Genomic DNA, 17,508 nt, shown 5'->3' on the forward strand with positions numbered 1-17,508 from the left:
AATAACTGAAAATGATGCCCCCTCCCATGGGCAACCCCCACTTATATACTGAGCATGACGTTTATGGCATGGAATACTCTCTTTGGCCAGTTTGGATCAATTATTCTGTCTGTCTTTTGCCCAGCTTCCCGCATCTGCACGTTAACGAGACTTGGCAAGCCAGACAGTGTCCTTGGTCTCATTCACAACAACTCGTATCATCAGAATGTTTTTATCAACATTCTTCACACACAAAATCCAAAACACACCAGCTACTGAGAAGAAAATTAACTCCATCCCTGCTGAAACCAGGACAATGAGTTTAAAAAAAAAAAAAAACCCAACGAACAAACTTTGTCATTTTTCACGTCTTGACAAGTTGAACAAGGAAACTTACAAAAAATACTAAATGCCTCCCACTTCTTCATTATCCCACTAATGTAATTAGGAATGCTTTTGTGCTGAACTTAAGTATGTAAACCTGTCTTTTTTGTCTAAATATTTACTGGGTTTTTGAACACTTCTGCTAAATGCAAAACGTAAATGGAAAGAATACATCTAGTGTTAGGTCCAGTTACAAGATGGTGGTGTACTGTTCAGTTTATTTAGGAATTGAAAAGTTTGGTTGGTCTATTTTAGCTGCCAACATTTCTAACTGTTGGATATTCCTCATTTTTTTTTTTAAATGAAGCATTATTTTATTTCCACTTTTCCAATACCACTTTTTTAACAAATCATAACCAATAGCAAATATGAGGAATTTTTTTAATAGACAGTGAAAGGTTGGGGTGAGCTTGTGTTTTCCTCTGATGGCATTGTGAGGAAGTGGACAGATACAAGGTGTTTGGTAAGAAATGACGTTCAGAAACAGGTAAGGAAAGCCTTCTACTTTGCCCTGAAAGTGTAACAAAAGTCAGCTTATTTTCAGGGTTCTGTCCCTGCCGTGAAGAAACACCCTCCAAGTGCAGAAAGGCAAAACTTAGATGTGTTTAACAGTTGGAAACAATTGAAACTAAAACTGGCGATGAAAAAAATGAACACGTTTCATTAGAGAGGAGGTAAAAACTCTTTTTCTTCTCCATTACAGACACTGCACAGCCTTGAATTGGAAGCTTTACGCCTAAGCTTAAATAATATGCACACCTCTCAGCTTGAGCTTACCCAGTCTAACTTGAGAAAAGAAAAGGAAACGGCCCTTGTGGAACTCCGGGAGATGCTCAATGATAAGCGTGCTCAAGAGGTAGCAATTCTGCAAAGCCGCCATCAGCTGGAGTGGGAGAAGATTAAAGAACAGTATCAGAAGGAAAAAGATGACCTTAAGTCACAGTATCAGCAAGAACTAGGTATTAAAATTTGGGAATAATGGACCAGAAATTGAAACGCTATCCATGTTTTTCGTCCTCCATAGGTTCCTGTCTTTGTGTAGAGCTGGCTTTTTGAGTGACAACTGGTGTTGGCTTGAACAGGGACGGCGGTTAGACTGCACGTACAAAACTGCGTGTCTGTCTCATATGTGAAAATGAAGTTATCCAGACCAAAGTTTAAATTTTTGTCAACTATATGGGTGTTTTGCCGCTACCTCTGCAAAACAGCACGGTACCCAACTAATTGCTTTCGGGAGGCGTTAGACAGAGCTCTCAAAGATTTTTGTCGATGCAAAGCGTAGAGCTCTTACTCGTTATGTTTCTTGAGGGTTTTTATTGCCCTAAGTCAGCACTGACTACTGTTGTGTTTCTGACAAGATACAGAAAATCTTCCTGGCTTGCCCCCTCAGTGGTTCCAAAAGAAGGATAAAGGAGTTGGAAAGGAACTGAAAGGCTCCGTGACAGCCTGCAGCTCGGTGTCCTTTGAGATGTGTTTGATATAAAAATCATATTCTGACATCAGCAAGAGGAAAGCTGCACTTCATAGTACTGAAGGCCTGCTGATGGTGCTCTTGGCATTGCTTGGGATATTTGCCTCTTCCTGGATTGGGGAACTATTTCGGACCTGTATGTCAGAGCTTGAGGAATTTCTGGAGAAAAGTGAAGGCTGCAGCAATTCACTGCAGAAGTTTAGAAACCATTCCTTTAGTTGTCATTCCCTGAGAGGAAGAGAGTGTTTTAGGGCTGTGTGCTTTTGACCCGAGAGTAGGAAACCGTTTGTTACCACATGTGAACTGATGGCATGGTGGGATTGAGGAGCTGGAGGAGGTCTCGATACAGTTCTTGAGATCAAGGCAGTTCAACTTGCATTTTTGGCAATGTAACTCTAATATGAATGTAACCACTTGTGGGTGCTTGAGTGTAGGGACTGAGAAGGAGAATCTGGAATCAGATGACGCAGGAGACCTGGTGAGGAGTTGTGGGTACTGTTACCTGGGAGGCTAGAGGAAAGACCTTTCTCTTCAGGGAGGCGATGATTGGCCATGACCCACACCACTTGAGTGCTGGGACGCTTTCTTGTAACTTAAATGATATTCCTTCCTCTGCTGGACCATTGGCTGGGCAGCTGGCACTCTTAGTCTCCGAGTTCTTATTTCCCATGGAAGGATTTGAAATAAGGTTGTAAGCTGAGGCAATGGCACTTTGAAGCTGTGAGAAGGGGACTGATAGGCTGTTACAAGGTTCTTGCAGATCAAGAAAGATGCTGAATAAGAGGTTGGAATGAATCTGGGGAGCTGCTGGGAAGGAAGAAGCTGTTGGTATCCGCGGTAGTTAAGCAGATAATAGCATCTGTCTTGCATTCTGTTTCCTAGGCATTTTTAGAAGAAATTCTAAGAGTTTCCTACTTGCTGCTGTTCCTTTGCTGTGTCTCTGGAGACAGGGATTATTCAAACACTTAATAGTGGCATGCAGTGAAATGCTAGCATCTAAAATGACGTTGATAGGCATTTGAGTTTGTATCTTTAGGAATAAGGGTGTGTGGGTGTTCTTTGGTTGGTTTTTTTTTTTGTGTGTTTGGTTTTTTTTGTTTTAAGTGTCATACTCTCTGTAGATTTAAGCAGACTTTCCTTTGCTGATTAAGCTGAACTTAACCTTCAGGGTTGTGTTTGCAGTTGTAAGTTCTAAATGCTTATTTTCTAAAGTGAAAGTGAATTACTGATACATAGCATAACAGCAGATTTGGATAGACCCCGGTACCTTTCACTGCTGCATGCCTACCTATTCAAGCCCTGAGTTTGACACTGAAAATGGTAATCTAAACCGTATTTCTACTCATCATTTAATCATAACATTTTATGTAAATTTATTAATTAGTATTTTATTTCACAGTTGATCAGAGAAAGAAAATAGAATTGGAAATGGAGGAGACACATATCCAGACGTTAGAGGTACAAATTCTGTTCTTCATACAACAAAAAGTGAAACTCCTTTCAGTAAACTGGAGCTGGTAAAGTCCTGTGTCTACTACACATTTATTGTAAAGGACAAATAAATGGAGGAGAAAAAAGGTTCTAATTTACTACATGTGTTTGCTTTAATAACACATGTCTTGCTCTCTTAGACTCTCAAAAGAGACTGGGAATTGGAGTCTGAGATGTCTTTAAAAAACATGCGTGAAGAGCTTTCTGAAAAGCATCAGACTGAAATGGTGGAACTGCAGAAAACTCTGGAAATACAATTAGAAAAAGTCAAAACAGAGCTGGAGCTTCTTTCTCTTGAGAACGAACAGTCTAAAAGTAAGTGCCGTGGTCTGGGAAGCAATTGTCGTTATTGAACAATGACAAAGCTGCCTGTTTTTGGAACCTGTATAAAAAGCAAATACAAGAGATATCCACGTACTCTTACTTAAGAGCTGGGTTGATGGCGTGAGACTGTCTAGAAAACAGGACGTAAATGAAAAATTGTTTAAAGTCTAGTTAGCTGTATTGCGTTTTGACTTCCACAGAATATGAGATGGACTATGTTATCCTTCAAATGTATTAGAGAGAGGTGCTGGTTTGCTGGCAGCTGAAAACTGGCTTATATGATCACCGAATTAATCAAAATTCCAATTAATGTCCATAGAAGCTTCACTAACCAAAATATTGTGAATAGTTAAAGCTTGATGAAACAGTAACTTTTTGAAATACTGTTTTGGAAGTGGTGTTTTTGAGAGTACTGTAATTGGAGTTTTCATTAACTTGAAAAACTAAATTTGGATGAGTACCTAGCCAGGTACATCTGTTTGTCTTTTGCTGAGGTGCGGACAGGAGATAGGACTGTGAAAAGTTTGTGTAGGTCTCAGAAATCTGACACAAGATAGTGGCTGACTGTCAGAACAGCATCAGATTTGCAGTCGGTGATGGCATGAGAAGGAGCCACGAGGTGTGGTGCGCTATGAAGTGCGAAGAGAGCGCTAGTCAGCCTGCCTAGCCTCCGAGGCGCTACGCCGGGGAAAGACGTGGGAAGTAATGCTCTCTTCAAATGAGTGGAACTGCAGTGTTAAGGATACTGGATGGTGCTGGCTGGCAGACAGCAAGGCCAGGTTTGAGAAGTGAGGAGTAGCCTTTTTGACCTGCCAAGGGCTGGGTGCTTTCGCAGTGTTTGGCATGCCTTTGGCTGCTGCGAGGACGTGTTTGTAGTAACGGCCTGTTCTTCCCAGCCTGCACTGACTCTGCTGGGTTTTCCTGAACCTGCATCGTTAAACTCTGTTCTGTGAGGATAACGTGCATCTCTCGCAGCTCACTGTGGCTGCAATCTGGTCACTTGATGGCAGATTTTTTCTGGAAAGGTCAAGGTTTGACCAAATGAGGCAGTAGCACGTTTACAGGGTTTAGAGAGCGCTTGGAGCTGAGGCACAGCGTCCTTGGCACAAACTCTCCTAGTTCTTCCTCTTCATCTCTTCTACTGCCTGCTGCTGAGTGTGGTCATAGGAGAAATTCTGTGTTTGTAGGCCATGAAGAAATCCTTGATGCCCTGTTCCAAGTATGTGTGCTTCTAGTTCATCCCTCCTGCACTAGTTAATTACCTCTTGGCTAACAATGGGGGATGCAGAGAGCTAGGAAGCCCTGCGTGGAAATGTTTGACTTTGGATTATTTACTATTCAAGTATTTTTGTGATTCCCTGTAAGCTAGCGTTCTAGTCTAGAGACATGCATTTCAGTAACCAGGATGTTGGTGTAACAGAACTCGTTTTTAATTTTAGTGAAATGCGTAGAATTGGAGAAGCAACACCAGTTAGCCATTACAAAATTACAAGAACAGCTGCAGACTGAACGTAACCAACTCCTAGAAGAGATAAAGATGAAAAGCCTAGAAAAAGAACAGAATCTTCAGAGGGAGGTAAATAAGATATTTTAATGTGTTTTGAGTGGTTGATTACTCTCTATAGAATGTAACAAAAACTCGACCATATACATATAATTTGGGTGACTTCTTTATATTTAGGGATTTTATTGAAAAACTAAACCACGTCTCATGAAGTAGGTAAATACTCTGGCATTTTCTATAGTGGTTCAAAATCTTTTGAATGGCTTTGTGCCGTTTGGTGCTGTTTCTTCCTTTGTATTTATATGCTTAATTTTCTGGTTTCTGTGTTTCATTTTTGTCTAGCTAATACTTTATTTTTGCCAGTGATGGTAAATATGGCATTCCTCTGTCTTAGAGGAGCTGAGAGTCTGATTGTGGCTAAGTGTTCCCACCTATTTCTGACAGAACTGTCTGTTGTATATAAAATAAGCAATTGGAACAAAATTGTTTTAAAAAGATTGTGTGTGTTTGTTTTTTCTGGTTTTATTTAATGTGTCTTCCATAGCTGGAGAAACTTCAGGTCGTGCACGAAGAACTCAAGACTCAGTCGCAAGAAGAAATCAGGCAGCTTTGGTCTCAGCTCGATAGTACCCGAGCAAATCGGCAAGAGCTAAGTGGTATGTTCAAAACGGACGCGTTTTTTACCTCTTATTCATGCAGAAGTGTGCATTATTGACATGAAATACTTTTAACCGTGTGCCAGAAACACACAGAAGTGTCAGTGGTTGTAGCCTAGTGATTTGTTTCTGAAGGGAGAGGTCAGTGTCTGGTGGCTAGTTGGTTCTGCAACATCAAAAAGCATGGTATGGCTGTGGGGAAACGCTCACTCCTGTTCTCCTTTCCCTTCCCGCTCCATTCCTGCACCCTATCAAAGTCATAGTGAAAACCAACCGTTTCTCTTCGCAATGTCAAATTAAGTATAATGTAGTTGAAAAATGAAGAACATGCTGATCAATGCAATAACATGCTCCTATTTGTATTCAGTGTGGAAGTGAGTATGAATTTGACTAGAGAAAAATTTTAATTGAAGGTAGATAGTAAAGATCACCACTTAGTTTATGACTTTGAGTGATTTATTGTGGCTATGATACGTTTTCTTTTATTTGGTATAATTAAGAGATCAGTCTGCTTAAAAAAAAAAGCAGAAATATTTTCGAATTGTATCTAGAGGTAGAAAGGGCTGGTTTCCCATTCAGTTTTGGGGCAGGTTAAGTAAAATACATTTTCATTGACACTCAAAATGGAGATTCACCATCTTCTGAAAGACTTAAATATAGAAAGGCCCTAGGTTAAAGGTAGCTCTATTTTAAAAAATAAAAACATTCAGGTGATACTTCTGAAATCAGAATGAATGATAATGTTGTTTTCCTGTAAGGCTACAAATGACCTCATTTTTCCATAATGATGTTTCTGTTTAAAAAAGAAACAAATCCCCTAAATCTAAAAGCGAAAAATAAAAGGAAAACATTATGCACAGCAATTAAACATGAACAGGTTTGAGTTTATTGTTGGTGTTTTTTTTTTTTTTAATTAGTCTTATGTGTATCTGCATTACACTTACAAAAAAACTTTAAAGCTTTAGAGAAAATAATGACTAGCTGAAATCTGACATTGTATGCTTTATGTATCTTAAGATACGTGTTTCAAGATTTAGGCGTATTAACAAAACGGTCACCTTTAGCGTAGCGATCGGAGATGACACCCACTTTCAGTTGAAATGAAGTCGAACGTGTATCGGATGTGTGTGTGCAAACAGGTGTGTAAGACGTGACGGAAGAAATGTTGGACAAATGAAAAAAACTGGAGGCTGTGACACTAGGCCTGCCTGTGTGTGTATACCTTGTGCTGAGACTGTAAGATTAGGTGGCGTTCTTTACCTGTGCTGGGGTAGTTGAAGCGCGTTACATTTGCCTTTTGTTTTAAATGCAGTTTCAGATTCTCTAAATAGGGTGGGGGTTTTTTGCCATAAATTGAATGAGTAATTTTTCTGTCTAGTCAGACTTTACCGTGGCTTTTTCAGTTCTCTGTTTTGATATTACAGAGTTATAGCAGATAACACTTTATAGTACTTGCTGGAATTCTTATAGTTCTTCTCTGTAGCTCTAACCTTTAACCTCTCAAATATCTTTCCATGATTCTAATCACTCACGTTCCCATTCTTTGGACCCTTTCTGTTTCTTCTTCATCTTGCTTGAGATGGTGAGACCGGAACGCAAGCCCATGGTCCAGGTGAGGAGATCTCTCTTGGTGTGTGAGATCTTAAAGGTGTTTTGTTTTATTCTGCTTTTCTTCGCTTGAGTGATCGTTTGGCAATGTATTTGGGTTGGTTTGGGGAATCACGGTGGTGGATTCAAAACATAGCATGATGAGATCGCTGCTCTGATGTAAGAGTGACATGCCAGTGACGTGCCTGTTAAACACTTTTCTGGGTCAATTTTGTGCCAGCAGACTGCTGGTTAGGCAAAACCTACTTGTGCCAGGTTGGACTTTGCCTATCCCATTGGTGCTGTTCCTAATCCCTGCTTGTCCCTTGATTCTTCTGGTCACTGTACCTGGCAGCTGCTCCCTTTGGAAGCAGGCTTGAGCCATGTTCTTACTTCTCTTACATGTTTGCATGTTTGTTGTGAGAATTTTTCACGCCAAGTGTGCATGGCAAGTTTTGCTACGCAAAACCCCACTGTGACAATCAGCTATTTTGCTTCCTGGTGGCATCCTCTGTTTCCGTAAATGTTTCTGAAGTTTCTCTTCTTGCATGATGTAAGCAAATGCTTTGCTCCAAGTTCTTTCTTCTTGAAACACAGTTCCATCTTCAGTTGATTCTGTGGGGATACAGCTAACTTAAGTCTTCTGGGAGGCAGATTATTCTTATTAAGTCCTGATACATTGCTGCTTCTTTAATACAGAACATGGGGAAGAAAGCTCTCCAAGAGTTCATGGACACGCTGCAATGCTGGCCATTGCCCTCACTCTCTGAAAGGAGAGTAGCTTGCTGAACCAGCCTTGACCGCTGTTTTCTACTGCATTCTGTTTTGTTGTTGTTGGATGGTTCTTTCTAATGCAATGAATTTAGCTTCTGTTTGAGCTAATGATGGATAGCCAAACCATCGCTAAAGTAATCCAGAATTGATTTTAATTTTTCTTTCTTGTGATTTTGGTTTTCTGCATAGTTTGTGCTAAAGTTTGTTGGGTAGTTTTCCCTGGAACAACTTAAATGTTCTTGACTGAATTATTGCTTTTGGGTGCTACAAGAAGCAGGTGTGAAGATTCAGGGACATTACAGGACTCTGCATGTTGCTAGCCCAGACCTGAAGCACAAGGAAACTAGGAGGGCTAACAGTCTGCTGGTAGTTTCGATTCTTGTAATGAGGATGGTTTCTCTGAATGCAATGTAAATGGTTTTACTGTCTTCTGAGGAAAGAATGTTTCGTCTTTCAGAAGTACATTTTCTTATGTAGCTTGTGGGATAACACTTTACTGCTATCTCATAACTAAAATATGGCTGATTTTGCAGAATGACTTAGCCTAAAGATATGTGCTTCTGAGTACTTTTGTTGGTTTTGCCTCCATTCCAGAGCTAAAAGAGCAGCTCCTGGCTCGTGCGTCACAGGTGGAAGAAATAGAGCGTTTAAAACAAGAGTTTGAACAGCAGCGTCAACAAATAAAAAGTGAGCATGAAATTGAATTGGAACAACTGAGACTTTATTTTGAAAATAAGTTAAGAGTTGCTGAAGAAAACTACAGAGAAGAATTGACTTTGCTTCATCAAAGACTGCAAGAGCTGAAGGAATACTCACTGTCAGAGTTGGAAGTGAGTCAGGACCAAGCAGAGGCCATCAGGTGATCTATTCTTTTTCTTTACACCTTGAGTTACGACAGCATGCTTTCATTTTATTTTTTTTTTTTTTATATTAAAAGGTGATGTTAGCGTCTAAATATATTGGGATTGAGCCTCAGGTGATCTACTGTAGTTAGAAACACAGCGATGGAAGTCATGAGTGTGCAGTCCTGAACAGTTGTTGTGGTTGCTCTGTGCCTACTTTTAGTACTGCATTGTAAGTTAGCAAGTTCATGTCACTTAATTTATGACACGTGTCACAATCTTAAACTTTAAAACCCTTTTCTCAGTTCTTCTGTTGCAGTTTTTGAAGACACTGCTGAGAAGGAGAGAAGGGATGCACTTGCTCAGCTAAATCAACAGCTGGAGCAACATCAGGTAGTATTTTCGATATATTAGAGTTCTACTGTTCATTACATGACCTGTGTGAAAATTGATATCTGATTCCTAGCTCTTAGCAAAGAGTTCGTTAATTTGAGACCTTTATTAATGTCTTCCAGTACCTCAAGGGGGCCTATAAGAAAGATGGGGAGAGACTGTTCAGCAGGGCCTGGTGTGACAGGACACGAGGGGTGATGGTTTTAAAATAGAGGGAGGCAGGTTTAGATTGGATATTAGGAAAAAAATTTTTACACTGAGGGTTGTACAGCACTGGAACAGGTTGCCCAGAGAGGTGGTGAAAACGTCCTGGAAACGTTTCAGGCCAGGTTGGACGGGGCTCTGAGCAACCTGATCCCTGAAGGGAGTTGGACTGGATGGGCTTTGAAGGTCCCTTCCAACCCAAACCATTCTATGATTCTATGATTCTATTAAGGCTTAATTATTTTTGGTAATTTACAATATATTTGTCAACTTTAAATAGTTCTTCGACTGGCAGAACAGATGAAACATGGTGTTCTGTAATTTTGTGTCCTCTGTTTGGGTTATCCTGTGTCTGGTAAAGGAGCTTATCAGAGCTCTTCCACACAATGCAGAATTCATGGTGTTTCTCTTCTCTGTAGTTTCTGTGGTAGCTGTGTCTTTTATTGCTGTCTGTTCTCTTCGAGTGGAAATGCTAATTTTGTCCCTCTTCTATTTATGCACCCGTTCTCATGTACCTTCTTGTAATTTAAGACCTTGACTTCTTTGCTCCACTTATTTGAAGTTGACTAAGAGTTTCAAAAAGGAATTTTTTTTTTTTTTTGCTTTAGAATTTTATTTTCATTTTAAAAAATTAATTGTAGAAAGTAGTTTTTTTTTTTTTTTTAGTGAGGGAACAACTCACTCAACAGACAAGACAAACTGAGCCTTTTTTCTTGCTGCTATTTGTTACCTAGCTGAGTGAGAAACTGCATTCATAGGTCATTACTTCTAAGTTCTGTAGTGTAGAGAGGGGAGTCTCTGCAGTGTTCAGAGTCCGTAGTTTCTTTACCCAGATGTGTGTGGGACTTCCCCCTCTATTATACTTTCAAACAGATCCTAAAACTCAGATCTGCCTTGTGGCATGGTTCCAGAGTGTGTCTGCTTTTTTTTTTTTACTCAGAAGGTTGTAACATACAGGTTTTTTGGAGACTGTTTTGTTCTAACCCTGGTTCCCTGTTTGAAGTACGCTAAGACAGCACTTAGGGACATGGTTTAGTGGTGGACTAGGCAGTGTTAGGTTTACACTTGGATTCAATGATCTTAAAGGTCTTTTCTAACATAAATGGTTCTATGAGGGGCTCTGCTGCTCTAGTAGCAGGTGGAGTGGCAGGAATGGAGCAAAGCTAGCAGGGTTTTTGGAAACTAGATGTATACGTGTCAAGCAGGTGCATTATAGTGCAATTCATGTGGTGCTCTCATTGAAAGATTCTTGGCATGGCTTCTTCAAAGCTGAAGATGTCTTTCTAACCCATTTCTTATGTAGGAAGAACTTGCCTGTTTGCAGGTGGAACTTAAGGAACAACACAGGCATGAATTGGATTCCTTAAGGTCCTCCCTTGCACTTCAATATAAGGAGGACCTAATGAGAATGAAGATGGATCTATCGGACAAATATGTAACTGAAATTGAAGAAATGAAAAGAAAGCATTGTTTAGAACTTGAGCAGCTCCGTGCCCGACTTTCAGAAGAACACCTTAAAGGTAAGGGGAGCTGACAGACTGGGAAGTAGAATGTTAAGCTGCTTGTGTGGCTTATGTTTTTCTTTAAATATTTAAAGGCTTATCTGAAGAAGTTTTCAACTTGTTATTAGTTTACTCTAAAGAACAGGAAACACTTAACACGTGTTAATGCCTGGTGTCAAGCACTTTGCTTTTTGACTTGCATGTGCATGTCGAGTTGCGCTTCCAAAGATGCGGTGACCTGAAGCTGATTGTTCTGTAGTAAAGCCTACTGCAACTGTGGAGCAGTTGCTGAAGGAGTTGGTCGTGTTTCCATTCTTGATGTGTAGAAGGGCACTGTCAATTCCTGGATTAATATTTATTTGAAAATGTCTTAGCGTTGTCTGGCAGCTATGTTAAATGTCTTTTGTGTGTGCATGAAACAGGCCAGTTCTCACTGTTCAGCAGAGTAGACCTGCTTCTGTTCTATGTTCCATGCCTCTTTCACCTGTGTTCCTTTTGTGGGTTTGATAGTGCTCTGCTCATTTAGCATTAATATTTCTTTTTCCTCCTGTCCTTGCCCACTAGTTAGCATACATATTGGAATGAATTTTTTGAACAAAGAGGAAAGTATTTCTGGGGAGCAGAATTTGTACTAGGTAGCTTTTACTGTAGAGTTTGGGTTAAAGGTCCTCTTATGGCTGAATTTAATGAGACTTCCTATGCGATCATGAGTTTATGTAATTTCTTAACAGTTGCTGCTTTTCTTGGAATTGTGATTTATAGAAATACACTGCCTTGTACTGGTTCAATGTGGAATGCAGATGTTGTCGGGGTGCAGGTAAGGGGTCATGGCAGTTCTTCTATCTGCAGCCTCTTCTTAGGAGGGCAGTGTGATACACAAACGTTTGAACTCATCATCATAACTTACAGTTAGCTATGGCTGTAACTATATTCCACTCCTTGTTGGTTAAAAGGATCAGAACAATGTCCAAAAAGAAAGTCAGCTCCTGTTGCTGATAGGAGGGAGGTTCTGCCACGGGTTTCGTGATCCTTCCCCATCGTTCTGTGTCTGTTGATACTGATAAATTTCAAAGGTGGTGATGAGTACAAAATCATCTTGATAAGAGATTCTGATAAACTGCACAGCTTGACAACATTCAGCTTTACTCCTGGGCATTAATAGGACCTGTTAAAAGAGAACAAATTCTAGAATGTCTTTTTTTCCTTTGTTTTGTTTTTTTTTCTTTTCAGAAATCACGAAACTGCGCTTACAGAGTGCTCAAGATGCAGCACGTCAAGTTGAAATGGAGGTGGCTGAGCGAGTGCGTGTGCTGGAGGAAGAGCACAAAGCTAAACTCTCTCTCCTCCGCTCTGAGAAAGAGCGTATTGCAGAGCTTTTGGAAGAAATAAAGTGTTTAAAGGAAGAGATTACTAAACAAAAAGATTTTTCTGTGCAGAATGAAAAGCATCTGAAAGAGGAAATGGAAAAGGTAATTCATGTTATAGTACTCTCTTGTATAGAGTTGGGCAAGCTTACATCTGTTGGGAATGCCCAGGGAGACAGAAGCAGAGCTTATCTTTAGGTGTGCCCAGTTTAGTGATGGCTAAAAGATTTCGGCTTTAAGTGGACTTTCATGGTTACGCACAAATATTGGAGTGAATGTGAAGTTCAGAGCACTTTAGTGTTAAACGCTTGGTTTATCTGCAGGTGATTTTTTTTCTTTAAGAGCACAGGTGGTGTGGGAAGGCAGGTGCTTCAAGGGTTGATCCAGTCCAGCTTTTTTGTTGATGTGGGTCAAGCATACGTATACCACTTCAATACAAGCACATGCAGAAGGTCCTCATCCTGAACATCTCCCTGCCGCACATCGTCGTGTCCCTGTGCGAAAGTAACATGGTGCGCTTGCATATTTTCGTGTGGTAATGGAGAATTCAGCAGAAAGCACTGTGGCAGATGGCAAAAGCCCCTCTGCTGAATGGGTCCCCTCTAAGAAGTTTCTGGTTTTGATAGGACTGTCTTTTGTAGCAAATAACCAGAAATAATTTTTCAGACCACTTTTTGAGAGAAGAAAGAATCGGACAACAGATTCCTGCTGTTGCTTTGCTTTGGTGTAGCTCTTGTACCTTCAGTGTCAAAGCCTTAGAGTGGAAAGAGTCCTACCTGACACCTTCCCTCTTACCTGTTAAATGAGCTGTCATCTGACATAGAGTTAAGATGGATGTGAATTCGTTGCTTCATTTGTTCTGATACTTGAATGCTTATGAGAATTAGATGGATGAAGCTCTCGTTTCTCAAGCCCTCCTTTCCTTCCCTCTTTAAAGAGAGACAGATATGTGTATCCTTTTCCAGACTTAAAAACTGGTGGAGAAGGCCAGAGAAAACAGTTGCAGACTGATTGTTGATGGAGACTCAGCTGAAGCTTCCGGTAGTGAAGCTTTCAGTACTGCTAGTTTATTCCTGCCACTTGCAGTATCTTGTCTGTGGCACTGCTGGCTGACAAGCGTATACAGAATGCGGTGTTTGAAATGCGCCCGTGTTGCATGCTGATCCGCTCTCTGGAAATACGTATTTTGTTTGCCTTCTGATCTCTCGCTCTCAGAAACAGTCAGCCAATCTCCTTAATTGCCTCTGTTTCCTCTGCACCGCCCCTCCTGAAGTTTTCATGGATTGTGTGTTAATCAAAATCTGGGGGTTCTGTGTTTCTTTTCTGCCTCTTCATTTAGGTTGTAGCATAAATGAATGTTTAAATATTTGTTCAAAACAAACCTTTCCAGTGAAAACTGAAGATTATACTTGATATTAATGCTCCTATGTGATCTCTTATTGGCTTTTAATTTTTCTTTTAAGAGATTACTGTGTTGTTTCCATAGTTTACGATTTATTTTTTTTACATGTTTAGTGTATTTTTAGAGTCTTCTTTTTCCTTTTGTCAGTGAGCAATCATTTGGTGCTTTGGCTTGTTTTTACACTATGTGCTTTTTATTTTGCTTTTATGCTGTGTACGAGATCATGGTCTTGGACACTGCAAATAAAATACCACTGGAACCTATAAGGAGAGGAGGGGGTTAAAATAGATTTTTTTTTTTAATTGTGCCCGATATAAATACTTAAGGTTGCTCAGAGCTTTATAAATTGAACTCCTGAAATGAAGAAAAATGGCCCCAAGAGAAAGCAACATAGAGTACCATATTAATTCTGTCATTTTCCCTTATTTTTTTTCATCTTCCGTACCCCAATTAGTTCTTAATGGTACACTGAATTCAAATACCTATAAATGGACATTTCAGTCTTACTTTTATTTGGAAAGGTTACTTCACTGAAATAATTTAGTCTCTTCAAGACCTTAAATGCCTGAGAATGCTGACTTCACGCGCTTCAGTTTGGTTTTGATACTTTATGCATTTTTTTAATAACTGTGTTCACAGGTAAAACATAAAATCACTGAGGATCACAAGAATAAATTAAGGGAAGCCAGAGAAGAGTTCCAGAAAATAGAGAGTATGTACAAAGAAAAAGAGAAGAAATGGAAATGTGAAAGTGAGGACCAGAGAATCCAAGCAGAAGAGAAGTTATCATTGTTGCGTATAGAACTGCAAAACAGAGCGGAATGTGAGAAGCAGAATTTACAAAAGGAGTTTGAACTTCGTGAAGCTGAAATGAATCAGCTTCAAGATCACCAAGCTGCCAAAATTCTAGAATTGGAGAAGTTGGTAAAGGAGCAGCAAAACAACTTGCGGCAACTAGAGGACAGCCTTGCGAGCGCACAAGCTGTGCAGAAATCTCAGGAGCAGTATGACAGGGACCTGCAGGCAGCCAGAGTGCTCATGGCAAAAGAAATGGAAAAAGCCACGCTTCGTCTGCAGGAAGAATGTGCACTGAAACTTATGGAAGCCCAGAACAAGTGAGCATTTGAGCACTTTCACTTACCAGTTCAGTCATTGTTACTGTTACTTTTTCTTATTTTAAACTTAAGGAGCCGTAGCAATGTAGGTTTGTCACTGGATGGCACCAGCTAACTCATATATAAAGCTTACTCTCCCACGGATCAGTAATGCTGTCCATTATGGTTTACTGTAGAATTTTGCTTCATGTAAACGCATTTAATCTAGGCTAGCAAACCAAGTGAAGTGTAGTCATGTTCTGCCTGTTACAATTAAGAATACAGCTGAAAATCACACACTAGCCTTGGAGGAGGGGAAGTGTTACAAGACATGGGAGTGGAAAAATTCTCCTAAATGTTTTCAAGTGTTATCAAACAATTCAGGTGAATTTGAGCAAGCTTTTGCTGGTGAGTGAAGCTTGTGTTATCCACTGAATGCTGAGGTTGGTATTCTCCAGTTCTGGTTAGACATGAAGGTTGTAACTGCTCAGTTTTTCCTCCCCTTCCTACCCCCGCTGTTTTTAGTGTATCAAAGGGAATACTCAAATAATTTTCATGTGTTGCTTCAAATGTATCCCTTCTTTCCTTCCCAAACATACACCCATAGGATATAGAATACTGGGGAAGTAATTACAGTACCAAGATGCTGAAAGCAGGAGCTTAACCTTTAAATAATGGATCACTTTTTAATTATTGATGTCTGTATCCAAAAATCATATAGTTAATGATGACAGTAAATTGCAGCATTTCAGATACTAACTCCTGTGCATCAAACTTGAAGCAGACCTCAGAGAGCTGAGCTGAGTTTAGAGAAGCCCCCAGGTGTCCCACGTACCCTGCACAGTGGTTTTGTGTCTCAGGCTTAACCAGATGTTTTTAGAGATGTTTCTTATGACAGTTTGTTTACTTGCAGACCACACGCTCAAGATGTAGACAATGTATGTGCTGTGTCCTAGATGCTCTCATTCAGCAGTATTTTCTCAAAGACAGAGGATGTTTGTATATTGCTCGGTGTTAGTGAGTAATTAATAGGGGTTCCAGCCTACATAGCAATAACCAGGTACTACCAAGTGACGTTGCATAAACCTCTAATTATGTGGCTGTGAAATCGCCTTCGTGGCTTGCTTTGAATTAGTTCTGTGTTTGAAACATAAAGTAGGATCTATGGAGGCCTACTTACTCTTCTTTGGTTTTTATTTATTATTTCAATTACTTTTCCTAAAAAAAGTGTCTTTTTGACAATATTCTCTTACCTTTCTTGGAAATAATGCAGGTTTATGGAGGAACACAAAACTATGACTCAGCAATTCACAACTGAGCAAGAGATTCTTCTCCAAGAGCTGAAAAAGAAACATGTCGATGAGCTGGAACTCCAAAGTCAGCAGTTACAGGAGAAGCATAAGCAGCAAATTTTATCTCTTACAGCTGAGTTTCAGACAAAGCACCAAGCTGAAATGGAGACACTTAAATCTACACTAGAAAGTAAACAGCAGATTCAGCTTGAAGCTTGTGTTGCTGAACTACAGACAAAGCATCAGGCACAAATTGATGAGCTGGAGGCTAAACACTTATCAAATCTGGATTCCTTAGAGTCGTCCTACCTATCTGAAATTCAGAATATCAGAGATGAACACAGTCAGGCTCTAGAGAAGCTCCAGCTCCAGCAGGCAGAACAGCTCCGTGAAAAGGATGAAGCGGATCAAGTACGCTTGGCTCGAGAGATAGAGATGTTGAAATTAAAGCATGCCGAAGAACTTCAGCTGTCCCAAAATAATTTGAAAATTGAACTAGCTGCTATTCATATGGAAAAACTTAAAGCCATGGCTGTTGAAGCAGAAGCAGCTCATAAGGTGAGTCAGGCAGAAAACTTGGCATAGAAGGTGAAATTTCGTGGTACATTGTGTGGGATCACCTTGTCCCTTGTTCTTGGAGTGGATTTCTACAACCTCCTTTGTGCCAGCACTGACACTTGTGTGCGCCATATTGTGAGCTGAAATAGGAAACTGAAATTGAAAATTAAGTCCGTCTGTCGCTTCCCCCCCCCCCCAAATACTCAGACTAATGAGTTTGCTATCTTAGTACGTGGAAAAGGTACAAATGAAGTAAATATTTTTAACATAAATCAGATGGGAGGGTCTCCATTTCGTGGCTCAGAGCTTCTCTGCCTGATGGAGTTACCATGTAACTCCTCACAAGTGATTAGAACAGAGTAAATGTCGTTCTGTAGGTTAAGCTACATTTCTAGGAATCCAAAGGAAACCAGTGTCCTGGTTTCATAGAATCATAGAATGGTTAGGGTTGGAAGGGACCTTCAGAGGTCATCTAGTCCAACCCCCCTGCAAGGAGCAGGGACATCTCCAACCGGATCAGGTCGCTCAGAGCCCCGGCCAACCTGGCCTGGAATGTTTCCAGGGATGGGGCATCCACCACCTCTCTGGGCAACCTGGGCCAGCGTGCCACCACCTGCAGCATAAAAAATTTCTTCCTAATATCCAATCTAAATCAACCTCCCTCTATTTTAAAACCATCACCCCTTG

At 40.3% G+C, this 17,508-nt stretch overlaps 1 protein-coding gene across 2 annotated transcripts in view; it reads left to right on the forward strand.

The window, feature by feature from the left end:
• Window positions 1-17,508, forward strand: part of PCNT (pericentrin) — a 102,728-nt gene that overhangs the window by 23,960 nt on the left and 61,260 nt on the right. For both annotated transcript variants that reach the window (XM_086750481.1, XM_086750482.1), the window contains exons 10-21: window positions 1,067-1,322; window positions 3,234-3,292; window positions 3,466-3,640; window positions 5,089-5,225; window positions 5,698-5,809; window positions 7,389-7,421; window positions 8,765-9,029; window positions 9,318-9,405; window positions 10,913-11,129; window positions 12,342-12,580; window positions 14,517-14,992; window positions 16,245-16,821. In XM_086750481.1, coding sequence (XP_086606607.1) covers window positions 1,067-1,322; window positions 3,234-3,292; window positions 3,466-3,640; window positions 5,089-5,225; window positions 5,698-5,809; window positions 7,389-7,421; window positions 8,765-9,029; window positions 9,318-9,405; window positions 10,913-11,129; window positions 12,342-12,580; window positions 14,517-14,992; window positions 16,245-16,821 — 2,634 coding nt within the window. The remainder of the gene's footprint in view (window positions 1-1,066; window positions 1,323-3,233; window positions 3,293-3,465; window positions 3,641-5,088; window positions 5,226-5,697; window positions 5,810-7,388; window positions 7,422-8,764; window positions 9,030-9,317; window positions 9,406-10,912; window positions 11,130-12,341; window positions 12,581-14,516; window positions 14,993-16,244; window positions 16,822-17,508) is intronic.

This window comes from Chlamydotis macqueenii, chromosome 6 (genome assembly GCF_036417535.1).
Source record: "Chlamydotis macqueenii isolate bChlMac1 chromosome 6, bChlMac1.mat, whole genome shotgun sequence".
In the NCBI taxonomy this organism is placed as follows: domain Eukaryota; kingdom Metazoa; phylum Chordata; class Aves; order Otidiformes; family Otididae; genus Chlamydotis; species Chlamydotis macqueenii.